At 46.7% G+C, this 17452-nt stretch overlaps 2 protein-coding genes across 6 annotated transcripts in view; one reads left to right on the top strand and one right to left on the bottom strand.

Moving 5' to 3' along the window:
* Positions 1-583: 583 nt before the first annotated feature.
* LOC105894023 (retinoschisin) lies at positions 584-5035 on the top strand. The gene is made up of 6 exons (XM_012820502.3): positions 584-783; positions 1379-1404; positions 1545-1776; positions 2896-3037; positions 3233-3428; positions 3748-5035. The coding sequence occupies exons 1-6, from the start codon at positions 729-731 to the stop codon at positions 3898-3900; spliced, it is 804 nt and encodes a 267-aa protein (XP_012675956.2). The 5' UTR covers positions 584-728; the 3' UTR covers positions 3901-5035.
* Positions 5036-5942: 907 nt separating this feature from the next.
* LOC105894162 (cyclin-dependent kinase-like 5) overlaps positions 5943-17452 on the bottom strand; it is a 48887-nt gene continuing 37377 nt past the window's right edge. Inside the window, exons 11-19 of one of the 5 annotated variants that reach the window (XM_012820638.3) lie at positions 16572-16735; positions 15243-16404; positions 14277-14381; positions 13020-13125; positions 12783-12903; positions 11801-11906; positions 11260-11382; positions 9410-9583; positions 5943-8391 (exon numbers count right to left, since the gene is read on the bottom strand). In XM_012820638.3, coding sequence (XP_012676092.1) covers positions 8029-8391; positions 9410-9583; positions 11260-11382; positions 11801-11906; positions 12783-12903; positions 13020-13125; positions 14277-14381; positions 15243-16404; positions 16572-16735 — 2424 coding nt within the window. In that variant the 3' untranslated portion in view covers positions 5943-8028. Of the gene's footprint in view, positions 8392-9409; positions 9584-11259; positions 11383-11800; positions 11907-12782; positions 12904-13019; positions 13126-14276; positions 14382-15242; positions 16408-16571; positions 16736-17452 lie in introns of all 5 variants that reach the window. The other 4 variants (XM_031575202.2, XM_031575205.2, XM_031575204.2 and 1 more) reach the window with 4 other exon arrangements.

Here is a 17452-nt window from a genome sequence, read left to right as displayed (position 1 = left end):
CCAAAAACCTCAAGACGTTCTGGAGTTTATGATGATACTCTGCGATATGTCCTTTCGGGAACAGGTCTAAGCACGAGCTTTATCCATGTATCTATTATAAAAGCAGCAGGTGTTTTCATTTTGAGATAATTAGCCTACCTCATCATGATAGATTGCTGGTCCCAGCAGAGGAAAAAGAGATGTCTTCTCAACTTTCCCACACGTCACGTAATCGTCATGACTAAAATCGGTGGGAAAGAGGTGTAAGATATAGTTGTTTGTTTAAGCTAACTGTCATTCAAGGTATCGTTACAAAAAATGTGATTTTAATCAAATCTCTCGATTCTCTTCTGGTATCATATAATCAGTTTGGTTTATCCTGGCCTTTCCTTGGAGATTGCCAAAACAGCTGGTCATAAATCATTCTGCATTATCGTCCCCCAGACCCTACCACCCAAACACCACTTTGCACTCATGTAGCTTCGACCTGAGTAAAGAAGAGGGCACTGGTATTATTGCCACAATCAGGCAATCAGCATATCATTTATTAATTTATTTATTATGTTATCTTTCTGTTGTAGTGTTACTCCGCTCTAGATTGGCCAAATTGCTTGTGAGCAGCTTTGGGTGGGGTTGTATTGAGAGATAAAGGGAATTAGGTGAGGCAATGGGAGCTCTCTGGATTATCCTAATCCAGTGCACTCGCCTCAGCCATCAGTGCTAGTCCTGCATTCAAGCGTGGGACAACCATGAAGATCAATGCGAGATGTGTGGCTCTGTTGGCCATCCTGCTCTTAACCCAAGGTATGTGTACCAATCTGTGCGGTGATCCTCAGTAACTTCAGTGGCATAAGTGGGTGCAGAGGCTCAGCTCCCCTCCCTCCGGCCCAAAGATGGCCTTAAAATGGTCCTGAATGGATCCGTGCAAAATCCTCTGCTCTCTGCTACTCTTTGTGCTGTTGCTATCGATGGGTCTCCATTTTGGTAAAGTAGTGAGTCTGCAGTTACTTGGTGTTTTCGTGATTTTTGCCCTGTAACGGGGATTAAACAGGATTATATGTCATTGTTTAAGTAAGCAATGTCAAAAGAGGCACCATCATGTCATTTTCAGGAGGAAAGAAATATTAATAGGTATCACTCAGGTATTCAGTTTTCATGCAGAGTTTAGTGCAGAATAATACGTATATATTCATGCACATTGCATGATAATGTGGTGTATAAACTCTAGTGCTATTTCTTGTTAGCAGAAATTGGTTTTAGAAGTCTGGTAATAGCAGATGGTCTTCTCAGGTCAGGTCAGGTCAGGTCACGTCTAGTAAAAGTGCTTGTCATGTTTTAATGTCACTGATTCAGTCCCTTTTTCTAACTGTCCTTGCATGCTTTCTACTTACTGGGACAGTCTTAATTGGAGTTAACACTCAGGAGGTAAGAGCTGCTCATCCCCCTGCTCGCTCTCCATACCTGCCACACTCTATTATTCTGCGCATGGGATGCACAGCACCCTCAGATTAACTGTTGATGCCTAGCACTCTACTCTTTGATGTGTGGGTTTGTTTGTGCTACAGGAGGAAGAGCAAGAGGAAGAGCAAGAACCAGAGCAAGAGGAGCAAGAAGTGCAAGATGTGGAAGATGTGGAAGATGTGGAAGAGGAGTCCATCGAGACGTGGACAGGGAGGGCCTGCACATGCGACTGTGAAGGCGGTTCCCCGTCCGGGATCCCCACCTTTACGGTGCCTACGCCCATAACCTCCGTGGCTCCACCCCTACCCTCCAGCCGCTTCATGAAATGCATGCCAGGTGAGCCCTTGACGTGAGAGTGTGAGTGAGTGTGCATGGCATAAGCCAATCGGAGCCAGCGGGCTGTCTGTGGCATGTGACCTGGGCATGCAGCGGTAGGGGACAGCTATGATGGCAGTGGCATCATGCCATCGTGAGGTGCCTGATGCACCTTTGTGCCACCACTGTTTTGTACCTTGAGCAGATGAGGTATTGCTTGTTGATGGATTGCAGCCATGTGCACACTAGTACACCTAAGAGAACATGACAGAGGGGCCATGATTGGTGCTGCTAAAATACCCTGAGCCATGACATCACATGATCTATAGTCCGTATAGTCCTCTCGACAGATCGTTAGATGAGTGGGGGCGATAAGGAAGAGTGGGAATGGATGCACTGAGCCTGAAGGAAAAAGCAAGATGGGTAAATAAAGCAAGAGGGAAAGACAGAATGGCAGAGAGGCAGGGTGCCAGGAACTAAGCTCATTACTTGTGCAGCAATGTGATGCACAGATTACAGGGCTGAAAATAGGGCCTGTCCTTCTCCCAATCCCAAAAAGAAAGCAGTGTAATGAAGGCTGTCACGAGAATCCACACGACGAGTCCCTGCTCTCTGAAGGAAACATGAAGTGATATACTGATAAATTGTCCAGTGCATGCATTATTTATAAAAAAGATAACATATCAATCAGTAAGTACAATTTGCAGGATACATCAAAATGAATGCAAAGCAAATCAGTGCATTCATTGGTGAGCTTTGGGTTTTCAAGACATGTGACCGACTGCTATTTCTCAAAAACTGATGACCATCTTTGCCATGACCACAGATGATGCACTGTGCATAGTTAAAGCCCTAGTGAAAGGAAGCAAACACTCCAACTGCATGTTTTGTGTAGAGCCCAGCCACACAGCTGGTATCTGGACCACATGCTGTCTCTAAATGGCTTTCAGAAGAGTCACTCCAAATCTCCCTCACCATGACATGACAACACGCATGCCACCAGATAGAGCATATCCTGAGCTACTCAAAGTAGGAGATGCACAGGAACACACAAAACAGTTGTCATGTTCTCAAAGAGTGAATTTGTTTTGATTTGAATAATGTGTCTGAAGGATGACAGTGACATATGTTTTCCCTCAGAGTGTCCCTACCACCAAGCCCTTGGCTTTGAGTCCGGTGCCGTGACCTCCGATCAGATCAGCTGCAATAAAAACGAGCTGTACATTGGCTGGTTCTCCTCATGGACCGCCGACAAGGCTCGCCTTAACGGCCAAGGCTATGGGTGAGTGCCTCCTCTTAGGTCAGCAGAGCTAATGGACGTCTGTCCATCAGGCACACTAAGGAAATCAAGGTCATGGAAAGTGGGGGACACTTTTAAATAACCTATTATCTCATTTGGATTGTAATTTAGTTCAAATTGGGAAGGTAGAAACCAAATCTACACCTAATATCTAAATACCCACTTTTATTTTCCAAGGTGTGCATGGCTTTCTAAATTCCAGGACATCAACCAATGGCTTCAAATCGACCTAAAGATGGAGGGTGTGGTTTCTGGCATCCTGACCCAGGGCCGCTGTGATGCGGACGAGTGGATAACCAAATACAGCGTCCAGTACCGCACAGATGAGAACCTCAACTGGGTGTACTACAAGGACACGACAGGAAACAACAGGGTGAGGCACACTGTCATGTTTAATAATGCTAGCTTTCCTGTCCTCACGTGGTGACTCGTTTTATCCAAAGCAATGACAGTCCAGTGAAATCATCCCATGTTATCAATGCTACTGTACTCCGCTGTACCCCGCAACCTGTGAACCTCGCCATTGATAGGCGACAAACATTCCTACTCTGCAGAGTAATTCACATACATATCCAGTGGTACTGTGAGTTACTACTCATCACAGCATTTGTAGGCTGTTTGGATGGCTTTGTGAGGGGATGATAGGATCAAATCTCCGTCAGTTTTCTCATTGGCCCTTCCTGTTGCACTAGGTGTTCTATGGGAACTCAGACAGGACCTCGACGGTGCAGAATTTATTGCGCCCGCCGATCATTGCGCGCTACATCCGCCTGCTACCCCTGGGCTGGCACACGCGCATCGCCATCCGTATGGAGCTTCTCATGTGCCTGAACAAGTGCACCTGAGCTTCTGGAACCTTCTGCGGCCCCGGCCAACCAGACCTGATATCCCCACTCTCCCCATTTTACTTGACCTGGTAAATAAACCCTCAGAAAAGGTAGTCCTAACAGCTAACCATGTCCCTTTGTGTGTGTGTCCCCACCTCTACACAACTTCTCACTTTAATGGTATGTTACATTAAAACATGCGGCCAATGGTGACGACGCACAAGAGCTTTCACTTGATAGGATGAGGGGTGAAGGAAGAGTTCAAATTCAGTTAGAAGAATATGTAATGTTTTATGTCTTGACCATGTGCACTTTCTGGATTAAACACTGGTGAGGGGATACAGTGCTGAATAGTAGGGGGGACGAGGTACAGTTATAACCCGGGGACAGCTGTAACTTGCTTATTTTCTCAGCTTGTGTCTAACGTAATGCGATGAAACTCGCCGACAACCTGAGTAATGGCATCAGCATGCTACTTCAACAATTTCATCTTGTGTCTCCATTTATGGCAAGTCGTCTTGTAGGGCAAATTTGTAACTTTTAAGATTTTGACTGCACAATTGATGCATTTCGACAGGAACACGAGTAGCCTAACAGCTGGTTGTAACCAGTTATTTCCAAACTAGCTGCCAGTTTAATTATTAGATGCATACAATGTGTTACTCATGTCCACCACTATTTTGGTTTGAATAATTGAATAATAAAACATGGCTGTTACAGTAAATGTACCCCTTCATATTGGCATGTTATTGTCTTTGGCCACTGTTACAACTGTCCCCAACACGTTACAACTGTCTGTCTTAGAGAAGAAGTAAGACACATGTGCATGTACCTGGTCTCCCTTACATTCACGTGCTGTTAGTCTAATGAACTAAGCCAAGTGAAGGTTAGGATGGCTATACTTTAGCTTAACGTGTCTTGTTCTCTGTGTATGCTCTGTATGTGTTATCAAGTGTGTCTGTGATGTGTGGTGCTACCTGTACTGTGTATGGTGGTGTTTGTTATTTCTCTTGTGATGTATGGTGATAAAATAGAGCAAAACCTCTTCTGTTTTCCTGCAAAGTGGCGGTGTCTATTTTATACATTTCTGTGAGAGTAAGTGATGATAATTCAAGGGCAGTCATGTCCTTCAATAAACCAAAATTGCACTTGATCCTCAGCTGAGTTTCTTTTGTCCATCCCACATACTGAATTTCACAGAATGTAAATGTAACATTGTAATTTGATCAAAACTATGTGTACAATGCAATTTGTAAGGATTCAATACTGCTAGCAATCCATGGTATAAACTGTGCTAACTTTCAGCTCTTGATGAGGGAGGCTTCACTTCCATGTGGCGTGAAGGGTGTAAGAACTATTACCCTTCATACATTAGGAAAATGCTGAAACCGATGGACAGCACTGTATATCTATACTCGCAGAGAATGCTAAGCACTTTATTCAGATAGGACAGTGGAGGTTTGGACAGGAAATAAGATGGAGAGAAGAGGTGGGGATTGGGATTGGGAAATGACAGCGGGTCGGATTCGAACCCGTGTCCCTGTGGGCGTTCAAGCCTGTATATGGTCGGGGCTACTGCTTGCACCACAGTGCCCCCCCAAAGCTAAGCACTTTTAATTGTTTTGCATGGCAGAGGTTAATGAGACAAATAGCCTGTAACGCCACATAGCACACAAGCGCAAACATGGAGCAGCTATTGTCATAGCGGGTGATGTGAACCTCTCTTTAAATGCCAGCCATGCAAGAGCCCCTGGAGCAATATAATTAATCTTCAGAACTGGGTGGCAGCTGAACATTATTATTCATTGTTTACAGTAACGGCACTAAAGATGCTAATTGGACTCTAAGCTCCACTAGACAAAAGGATGTCTGTGTAGTACAACTGCAAGGGGTTGGGTTGGTTGCGTTCTGACTATATGAAGGAAATATGTGACATTAATTGTGGTGTAAAATATAAGGGTGGCACCATTTATTCTAGATGAACCCTAAAGCCTCTTATGGTGGGACAAAAAAAATCCAGCGTTTTTTTTTTTTACAGTGGTACAACTCTGAGTCAGTTATTTATATTGCAGGTTTTATTGAGTCACTGTCGGTAACAGATGTAAACATAAACATTGTTGTATAGCCAGGTTGCCAATAATATACCAATGAAAACAAGTGAACTGCTGCAACAGACCATACGTTAAAAGTCTACCAGTATGCTACTAGGTCATGTCTGTGTCTTATAATAAAACAACAAAGTTTCCAATACCTGTTTTCATTTCATTGCGGATAAACTTTTTTTTATAAATATCTCCAAAGACATGTTCTCACATTGGTATTAATATAATACATTTTTTTTTTAAATCCCAAAATAAAACATTAATTCCATAAAGTAATGTCAGTGACTGGTGGTTCTGCAGTATGTACTGTCATCACATTTATTTGAAATTGATCGGGGATATACCATATGTATACAGGGTATGTTCTATATACCGAACAGAAATACAATACAAAAATGTGATTGCAGACAGCCATGAGATCTGGCTATACGTGGCCCACCCTTGTGTTAGATAGTCATTTCACACTCAGCTGAGCACTGACCCCAGAGTGGGTGGGAAAAAAGTACATTATCTGAGCGTATCCATGTAAGGTGCACCAATAAGGACCACAAAGTGAGATTTGTTTTTTTGCCGAGCTACGTCGTGTAGACTTTGTTTGTTCTTCTTCCTAAAGTACTCTGAGACAGTTGCATTCCTGGGTCCTTCCATCTGACTGTGGATGCCCTCGGCCACAGACTGATATGATGAGGTCTTGAACACACTGGCCTACCTGTACCCAACTTCCAACTATCTCCCAGTATGAGTTTCATGTAAACCTGACCGGACACGAAAAGACCTGCCTAAAGGATCTGTGGTGACTATCACAGTTGTTAACTGGTAGAGGCATTATGCTGGTCTCATATACACTAAGAGAGACTAAGAGAGAAAAGCAGGCTCTTGTGGTCAAATTAATTACTCTAAAATTGGGGAATGCCATCCCGGATATCTAAGATATTACAAAATAAACAGAAATTATGAGCATCTATCATTGTAGCAGTGCCCTTTTATAATTGTATGGGTGATAGAATTTATATATCAAATTGCCTAGCCATAAATTTGTTAATATTGCCATACTTTAGTTTAAATACCTTCTGGCTACTTTACAACAGTAAAATACCTTGCAATGGCCCATTATATTATTAATCTTATAGCACATATAATTCATAGCTATTGTAATCTTAAAAATACAATAATATATCTCTGTAGTCTTACATATCTATGATGCTTTAAAACGTGTAAACCACAGTGAGGACTAGGAACACATTTGAATGGTACTACTGGTACTAATATCTCAACAATGGAAGGATGATATCTTGTCTTGCAATGGCCATTTCCGACCAAAGAGTGGCACCAAAATGCAATAACACCACTTTTGGCCGCATCCCTGGTGCATCAGGTAGACAACACAGAAGATGACCTTGATTTGTTCTCGTTAATGGCTGGCCTTCATGAGCATGAGTTCAGAAAATCAAATCAGCATGAAAATGGTTATTTTGAAAATGGTTGTGCATCAGAAATCAAACAAGTGGCGCCAGTGAAAGAGGGGGGCTGGCTTGGATTACCAGTCTGGGGGAGGACATCTACAGACAGACTGCCTTCATCAGCCCACAACTGAGCACAGGCATGACTACAACAGAACGTATGTATATCTGTGATGATCATTTTTCATAAACTTAAATACTGCATACACATACCATTAAATACTCTTAATGAAATATATAATTATTATGCAGGATAATGTAATATTTCTCTCTATTATGTAGAAACTAAAGCTTTCACACTTATACTATACATCTTAGATTGCCATATACATATATTCATCATCTGTATCGTATTTATTTCATAACAAAAATTATAATAAGAATAATACATAAATAATATTACAAATTCTATCAAATATGGAAGCTTAAAAAAATTAAGACATTTATTAGGCCCACCGTTTCCCTGCATGAACAGAGTGCTTCCCCATCCCACCAGTGGCTCAGAGGCAATCTATATGGTGCAGTCATGGTCATACAGGACAGCAGGGGTCACTGTGGTGACAGTATGATAATGGCTCTGTCTCTTAAAGAGCGGTCTCTTTCAGGTCGTTGAGGTTTGGCATCCGTGAGCGAGGGGGCCGGCCAAAGCCATGGCCGTTCTGGCCTCCCTGGGCGGCCAGTGGGTCTGGGTAGGGGTTCCCCTCAGCGCGGCCCAGGGCCGAGGAGTGCCAGCTGGACTCCAGCTGCCCGGGGAGGGGGTACACGGCCTGCCTGCTCTTGGACTGGGCAGGGACCCCCCCTGGGTGGCCGCGGGCGTCCGCGAAGCCCCCGCTCTTGGAGGACGGCGGGTTGGGCAGTGCTTGGAAGCGCAGTTCAGAAGGAACGGTCTGGTTGGATGAGGAGCTGGAGAGGTGCAAGAGCTTCCTCAGGGACCTGAGATGTTGATTCTGAGCCGGGGAACACAAACAAGACTGTGAGCAACCAATCATGACAGTGAATAATGAGGCCTAACAACGTCTTCACAGTGAAAGACATCTACATAATATCTACATAAACAACGCCAGCTGAGATCTGAATTCGTCATCATATTTTGCGGTATCATGAACATTTGGGTCATTATAACCAAAGGCAGAATAATTAGGGAATCACTCTAACCATCCAGCAAAGAAAAACATCCCTCATTATGAAATACCAATACATTCAAGACTACTGCATGCTATGGAATAAGTGTGTATATTTTATGACAAAGCCAAGCTAGTTTGTACATTCAAGAAAACAAACAGTTTAAACATAGCACCATCGACTAGTAGTTCTGTCTGATATTCTCTACCAGACAAATTGCTTTGGCTTAGGCCTATTTAGCATTTCATTACTCGCAGCAGAAGGAGAACCACTCCCCTAAGACCACCTGCTGAGCTGGGCTGAGTCTGCCGCCCTGTGAGCCACATCAGATATCGGCGGGCCAGGCCATGCTGCTGACACGCACTTTCTGTCTCTCAGACTGTAGAGTCTGGGTTGAGGCGGGCTCTGTGAGAGTGAACATGCATGTACGTATGTGTGTGTGCATGTGTGTGTTGTGTGTATGTGTGTAAGTCTGTGTGCGAGCGCGTGCGTGCGCGTGTTTTTTTGTGTGTGTGTGTGTGTGTGTCTGTGCGTGCATGCACAGCGCTGGAGCCAGAGGTACACACACCTACACAGTGCTCTTTCAGCCACCTCCAGCTCTGCGGCTGTCTCTGCTACAGTCAGCCCACACCTTAGTCATCGCTTACTGTTTCCGCAGCAGCAGATAGGGCCTGCGCGGCTCCCCAGACACTCTGCACAGCTAGTGCTCAGACGCCGACTGACTCTGGGACAGATCCGTCTCAGATCTGGCCCAGATCCGGCTTTAAGATTTTGGACCGGACCTATTCCAGAATCAGCTTTTGTGTCGAGAGACTCACTTGTTTTTGTCACAAGTTGCAGTACCTGAGGAGGAGGCTCGGCCATCTTTTCGATGGGCCACTCGTCTCGATCTCGGTCCCGCTCTTGCTCAAGGTCGCGATCCCGATCCCGCGTCCGGTTCCGATGACGGCCGCTTTGGTGTGAGGATGACCTTACCGACTTCTGCATTACCACAGGATCCGGGCCGTCGGTCGGGACCTGGCCAATCAGACGGAATTGTCAAAACAAAAAAGTAACATGGCCCAATCACAGCACAGAATCAGCCAACTGCTTCAGAGCCCAAGCCTTAAATACCCCATAGACCATGAGGAGAGGACGGTACAGCACAGCTAATGGCCACCTTGTTCTCATTAGACATGTACTTTCTGTAGAGCACAGGACATGACTTCCTCACTACTTCTTCCATTTACGAAACTAGCTGGTCTGACATTCATTCACGCTCCAAAAGGGTTACGTTTGCGGCTGAATTCTGACAGAATGGTGTGGAATGGAATGAATATTTGTTATAATTAATTACACACACTGAGCGTTTGCCTCCGCAAACTGGAACAGGACTGCTGGGGGGAGCTCTTGAGGCTGGAAATTAACTCACAATGTCACCATATGGAGGAGTGGGCAATCTGTTGAGGCTTTCCGCTTTGGTATCACACTTGGCCCAATCATCCGGCGAAAAGAGTAAAACATTTTTTTTTTTTAAACTGCCAACTGTCTCTCTGCTGTTTAAGCACAGGAACTGCATCCACCCCCCCCCCCCCCCCCCCCACTCACACACACAGCTTGCTCCCTGACAGAGTTCCCTGACAGACACAAGAGACGACGATCTGAGGCTGAGCTGGGGAGGTTATTAACATGAGAGGCTGAATGAATCTATTCTGGCCGTCGCCACTCTTTTAGGCTCTTCCTCCCATCATCCCCCCCCCCCCCCCCAATCGTCGATCACAGCTGGGTGATAAACGGGGGTAGGGAGGCTGGTAATTGCCAAGGCTTTTGTCTTGTTCCTCAGAGCTGAAACCGTACCATTTGTGCAGTCGGCACCCACTCTTGTCCAAGGCTAAAATAAGTAAACTTGGAAATTGCACTTCTTCAGTAAATAATTCACTCAGATGTAGAACCCATTAAGTCACTTATGACTAATTGATCTGGCAACAGACATGGAACACTGACGCTACAGTGTGTGATCTGTGAAATTTTGGCACTTGTTAGTGGCTGGCCATAGCTGGCTGTGGGACACTCCTCTCTCTGGTGAGATGTGGTGTGTTTGTAAAGGCGGCAGACAGGACTGTTGTGCATGTAAGCAGGCACTCGCTTCCAAAATGGCCTCTGGAATCATGCAAACCTTGTCCCGAGTAGACAACCAATAGACGGCAATCCCCACCCCACCCCACCCCATCCCACCGACCCCCATCCCATCCACACACATGCTGAAGTCAGTTGAGATGTCACCACCCACCCTGTTACATCACTGGATGACCCCTGAAAAACACACACTCCACCAGATCCACACTGGCCCCCATAACCCCAAGAATGCATTCGCAAAAGAGAGACATGACTTTTCATAATCAGAGAAGTAATCTCTCGGTAAACATCTGGTTGGAAACGTCTTTATCCATAAAAGACAGCAGGCATGCATGGCTAATGGCTGTCAGTGTTTTAGAGTGCTCTTTGCACTGGCAATATGTGACTTAGAGCTATCAGAGCTCCCTCTCTGTAAGAGGAGTTGGAACCTCAAGGATCTGGTGGAATGTTGTAAAACAAAATTGGCCAGCAAGATTTGGGAGAAAATAACGTTGATTAATTAAGTTAGTGGCATGCAATGGCACTGGATTGGTTTAGGCTAGTTAATGGTACAGCGGTTTATGAATGTACAGATATACCATCGGTGAAGAGACTACGGGGAGGACTTTCATAGAGGAGTTATGCTTTAAGTGATTCTTTGAGTTAAACAGGGGGAAAAGACATTTCTTGATGATGGGACTCCGTCCTTCTGCGACATCCGCCTGGAATACAAGAGGCACAAGACCCAGGTGGAACATTTGGACAACAGAGCAGCATGATCCGACAACAGACAATATCTCACCTCACGGGGGTGTCTTGACACGACATGAGTAAAGCATGTTTCAGCTACTGACTGGTGAGTATACTGTGGTATTGCTAATTTACACCAGACGCACTGAGACAACACACAGAGAACATGTACAGTTATAGACAATAACACACAGAAAGCTAAATGATATAAAAGATCGGCTAAAAATAGAAGAATGACTGGAGGGTTTTTTCTTTCTTTTTTTTTTCGTATTCGTATTTCTTGATTCTTGCTCAGGGACAGATAAACACACATACACATACACACACACACTCACAAACACACACGCACATAAACACACACGCACACACAGATGTGCATCTGAGACCCACCGTCTGGGACTTCTTCTTCTTCTTCTTTATTGCTCTGAAGAAGCCCTGCTTCTCTTTCTCTTTGGCTGGCTCAGGGGGGTTCATGCTGGCTGCCTCTGGTCCAGTCCTGCACACATCAAACACAGAGCACAGACTTGGCACAGGGGTAGAGGGGGACTCCATGGAACACTCATGGGAAATCTGAGAGCCAGAGAGTCGCTCCTCAGCACTGGGTTTTACCATTTTTGTTTAGATTCAATTCATCTTCAGAGACATATTGGCCCTGCAGTCTCTGAGTATGCTTGTTTATGTAAACAAGGCAATTTCATTCCACATTTTTAGCTACGCTCATGTTTTGCTGTAAATATTTGAGATCTTACAAACACTACCATAGGTTCTATAACCTTACCTAACCTTATTAGCTACTTACTAATTATGCTACTAGTTCTACACGAGAAAATACATAGCACCTGAGTGGTGTATGGGGATAAGGTGAGTTCAGGTGTCAAGGTTAGTGGCCATTAACACAGTTATGGCCATTAGCACAATGGATATCCTGGGTTTGGGTCAAACATCTGTTTTAGATTAGTGTAAATCAGAGAACGCCAATGCCCAGGACTGTTTAGGGATTATATATTCTCTAATCATCTGTTTTAGATTAGTGTAGAGAAGGCCAATGCCCAGGACTGTTTAGGGATTATATATCTCTAATCATCTGACCCTGACTGTACATGCAGGACATTTCATGACATTTGCACTGTGAAACACAAGAGGCTTATCAATAAAACATGGTCAGACCAAGTGCATTTAACCCCTGCATCTTTGAATAGTATCTTGTTCAACCCATAGCTTTACTGCATCTCCCTAACAAGGACACTATCTGTAGGACTGCCTGAGATGGCATGACAGTCTTGCCACAGTCTTGCCACACTGTACACACACAGGGGGGCGGCACCCATCATAGTGTTAATAAACTGCTAAACCATGTGGATCGCACTCTCACCAGGGGTCAAAGGCAGGCTGGCGTTTGGCGTGGTTACTCATGGAGCTGCTGTCTCCTGTCATCCCAGACCCACGACTCTGGTTCCCGCTGTCATGAAAGTTATCTGGCCTCGGAGAGGGCACTGTCACCGAACCAACGAGGGGAAAATCATTACGCCTTAACCATGAAGGCAGAGCAGCTCATATGAAACACCAAATAATAGAAGGTTCCAGAAAGGATCCGTGGGCGCGTGCTCACCCCTGTAGAAGCTGCCCACCCTGCGGGGCATGGACTCGCTGTAGATCATACGGTTCTCCTTCGAGGAGCCGTTGTCCTCGGGGTGCTGCTCGTGGTACATGCCCACCTGTCACAACAGAAGATGAAATACTGACACACTCTCACACACAAACACACTGCTGAGATACTCACTGTTTCTCAAATGCATAGACGCGCTAATCAAAGGAGCAGTATGTGTGTAGTTTGTGTGGTCAGAAAAAAATAACAACATGCTTTTAGTGTTCTCTTATAAACATACAATTAATGTAATTACAGAACCATTTCTAATTTTTTGACCAGACAAACTGCAAGCTGAAGCTTTAAAACAGACTGACCAGGGATCAGTGTGAAGCTGTGTTTGTGGCTCGTTACAGTGTCTTTGAAGCAGAAAAAGGTTGGCAATGGGGTATCCAAGAGGAAGGGAGGAAGGAGATTAAGAGACATGGGAGACTCTCTTTCCTTGTGAATTAATAATGAGGTTAAGGGAAGCTGAGATCAAAAGAAGAATGAGGGGGAATGTGCTGAGCAGACCTGTCTTGGGTGGGATTCCCCTACCGTAGGCTCTACATCACCCTTACATAGGCAGCTTTAGAGATGCAGTCTGCCATTCGGTTTTGGTTTCGCAAAAGGTTGTCGATATTTGTGCTCAACCACCAATCAAATTACACCCCTCCCTTCCCTGCTCCGGAAGCACCGTGTTGATTGGCCGGGATTGTTTATGGCTCGGTCCAAGCCACTATGTTTGTTTTCCATTACAGAGCCAGGACTGTATATGAACGGCAAAGTTTTTTAGCTCAAACACTGAATGCACAGCTAGAGGGCCGTGAGGAGCAATTTGCTGAATTTTACAAAACGTGTATGGGATTAGAATTGCGGACTTACATTAGCTGAAACATTAGGTACATAAATGTAGCTGCATGAGTGGATGCAACCTTGGGTAACATTCTGTGCAAAGGTTATAAAATCAGTGACATACTCACTCACACATTCATTGGCAATATCACCTGTCATTGAATTCTGGATCACTGGATCCTAGTAATTAATCACACTTGCGATCACACTTAGCCATATGCTCTCTGAGCTGTCAGCAGAAAAAGCTGGCACACAGAAAATAGCTAAGCATTGAGAGCAAATGACAAAGCGAGAGAGAAAGCATGAAAGAGTGAGTAACAGGTAAGGGTGGAAAGAGAGGTGTAGGCTGCTGGGGATGGAGGGGTGTGGCGGCTGGCTGACTCGGACCTCGCTCTTCTGGCGCGGGGCGTGAAAGGGGGGGGTGGTGTTGTCCCGCGTGGAGTCCCTGATTAGGGGCCGGGAGTGGGGCGTGTCCGAGGCAGGCGGCTCGCCCTGTCGACGTAGAGATGGAGAGCCGGTGGAGCAGCAACGGCAGCCGAAGCACACAGTACACACACACACACACAAGAGAGACACGCACACACATCAGAGAGACACACAAACGTCACACTTGTGCACAAATACACACAAAGATAAACATAAAAAACATGTAGGCACACACACACACAGAGAGAGAGAGACAGAGCATAGATAAATTATATGCGCAGAAGCACAGATACATGAGCTGAAAAGAGTGACACAAACTGTACCCACACTCACAGCCAACCAAACTCTGTACTGTTAAACCCTGCTATGACAGTTCCAAAACAGCCAGCATTAACTCCATTAACTGTTCCATTCAAAAGTTAAAGCACGTCGGCTCCAGGACGTATTATAGAGCTGTCTGTATCGAACCTGGCATAGCAGGGCAGTGTGAACAGGCTCGGCTCAGTGGGCAAGGCAAGCTGGAACATAAATAGCCGTCTCCATTGTTAGGATGCAGTGAGTGTAGCAAAGCTCTCAAACGCAGAGCAGGAAGCCGCCCCAGTGCTTTGAGCCGCAGCTCCACGGCTCTGCTCTCAGGCCCACATAAAAACAGCAGTTACCGGACCAGTGGGAGGGCAGTTATGAAGTAAGAGAGAGAGAGAGAGAGAGAGAGAGAGAAAGAAAGATTGGGGAGAGAGTGGTGCAGGTTAGGGTAGACAAAGGTGAGGTACCGAAGAGTAAAAGAGGGATGTATCCCAGAGAAATAATAAAGAAGAGAAAGAGAGAGGGAGAGTGCAGGTTGGAGAACACAAACGTGTGGGAGAGGTGGAGTGAGTGTCAAACAGTAATAATACACAACAGGCAGGGAGGGAGAAGGACGAGACAGACCCTGCTCATGTCTTCGTTCAGGTCCTCCCTGGAGACGGAGCTGCCCATGTGCCGGGGCAGCGTGCGGTGCTGCAGCTGAGGTGACAGCATCTGCAGGCTGCTGGCTCTGACCGGCATGCCTTGCCCGACCACCAGGCCTCCGCCACCGCCGCCGCCGCCGCCGCCTCCGCCGTCGACGCCGTGGGGCCGCCCTCGCTCCCGGCGCACGTACATGGAGTGGCGGTGCGGCCGCTGCTGGGAGGAGAAAGGGCTGGTGTAGCCCAGGCCGTAGGGGAACGCCACCTCATGGGGCGCAGAGAGGGAGTGACCGTGGCCCCCGCCGCCGCCTCCTCCTCCTCCTCCACCGCCGGGGTCGTGGGTGTCGGGCGATTTGGAGTCCTCCTGCTGCTGGCTCTTGTGGCGCGACGACGAGCGGCGAAACGACGAGTCTAACGTTCCGCCCTCGCGTTCTCCCTTGTTGCCGCGGGACGACGAGGAGGAGGATGCGGCTGCCGGGCTGTGCCCGGATCGGTCGCTATGGCGCAGTGAAGGGCTGCCAGGCGCGGTCAGGCCTTGGTGCAGGTCTAAGCAGCTAGCGGGGAAGTAGCGGCTAGGCGGGGGCTCGTCTGGGATCAGGCGCGGGTCGCTAAGGTTGCCCACCGACTTGGCGTCGCTGAGCGTGCCGTGGCTCTTGGACATGTTGAGGAACGAAGAGGTCTTCCTGTCACCCGAGGAGGACAGCGCCTCCCCGTAGCCGTGGCGCCCGTGCTTCTCCCGGTCCCCCTGCAGCGTGTTGGGCTTGCCATCCACGAAGGAGTGGCGGTTCTGTGAGCGCGAGCCTGTGGACTTGAGGTACTTGGCTCCAGGGCCGTCGGCAGGCTTGCCGGAGCCTAAGCCGAAGTCAAAGTCGTGGTCCTTGGAGCCTTGGTGCATGTGAGGCAGGTTGCTGTGGTTGGACATGGCCAGGTCCTTGCCGCAGGAGGCCGAGCGGTTGAGGCTCTGGGGCTGGTAGCTCTTGGGGTGCAGCGTCGGGCTGAGGCTGGAGGAGGCGGAGATCGAGGGCATGTTGCCGTTCAGGAACGCCTCCGAACTGCCTGGCGGGTGCAGGTCCTCGTGACGTGGCAGGCTGGAGCAGTCACGGCTGTTGGAGCGGTGGTGACCTGAACTCTTCGATCCATGGCCTCTGCTGAACGAGAGAGAGTGAAAGAGAGAGAGAGAGAATGAAATGAACTGTGATGCTATCATACAAGTGGGGAAATAAAATAAAAAGAAACTTGTAATCTGAGTCTGTTAAGTCATGTGTAATGTGTTAGGACATAGACTAGCGAGAAATGTAGTGCCCCTCCTTACCTGCCAGGGGCAGTGTTGTCATGGTGTGGCTTCCTCTTGGAGGAGCGAGCAGGAGTGGGCGTGAGGGGGCCGGGCCGCTCGACGATGCGCTGGTTCTGGAAGGCCTGGTGGTCAAGGCACTGCTCCGTGAGAAAGCGCTCGTTGGGGTTCAGCAGCAATAGATTCTAACATGCGCAGACACAAAGAACACCCACAGCTCAAGGCTCAACAGAACATTTATTATGGGACTGTTTAACGGTCACCATTCCATAAGACAGTGTGCAAAAGAAGAAACCTTGTTAGCTTTCCCACACAGATAAGTGCGAGATTAGTAAAAGCAGCGAGTGAAACATTGAAAAACTTTGCAACTGACAGAGTAGACAACTGGGCTTCACTTTTCAGCGGCTAGCGTAGGAAATGTTCCGAACATCATTAGCATTCTGACAACTTATCAAAGGGAGTAAGAGCTGAAGTTCACATGAGTCAGTAGCATTATCATAACTACTGAACGGCTTGATTAGGCAGGCCAATGAATCATGAGCCACCCACAGCAACAACATACCCAGGCTAGGGATGTATATATATATTTTTAATTACAGACAAAAAAACGGAAAAATTCAACAAAAAGATATTTCTGGTCTTCCCCTCAGAGTTATATGAAACGCCATGTTATGTAACCTTCTGACAAATGCTTGTTTCTATAAATGTTCTCATAATGTAGTCAAGGATGTGTCGTCTTTGCATTTCTCTTGGTCTCACAAAAGCTAAACACTTAAAGTTTTTTTCTGAAGACTTCAGGTAGTGAGTCATCTCTGACCATGTGTTTTACCCCTCTCTGACTCGTTATACTCAGACACAGCACAATCTCCGTGAGCTCCTTCCTTCTGCTCCCACCCACCAGT

The sequence above is a fragment of the Clupea harengus genome, chromosome 10, assembly GCF_900700415.2.
Source record: "Clupea harengus chromosome 10, Ch_v2.0.2, whole genome shotgun sequence".
NCBI classification, from domain to species: domain Eukaryota; kingdom Metazoa; phylum Chordata; class Actinopteri; order Clupeiformes; family Clupeidae; genus Clupea; species Clupea harengus.
The sequence above is the reverse complement of the archived record's forward strand: the minus strand, read 5'-3'. Positions and strand labels throughout refer to the sequence as shown.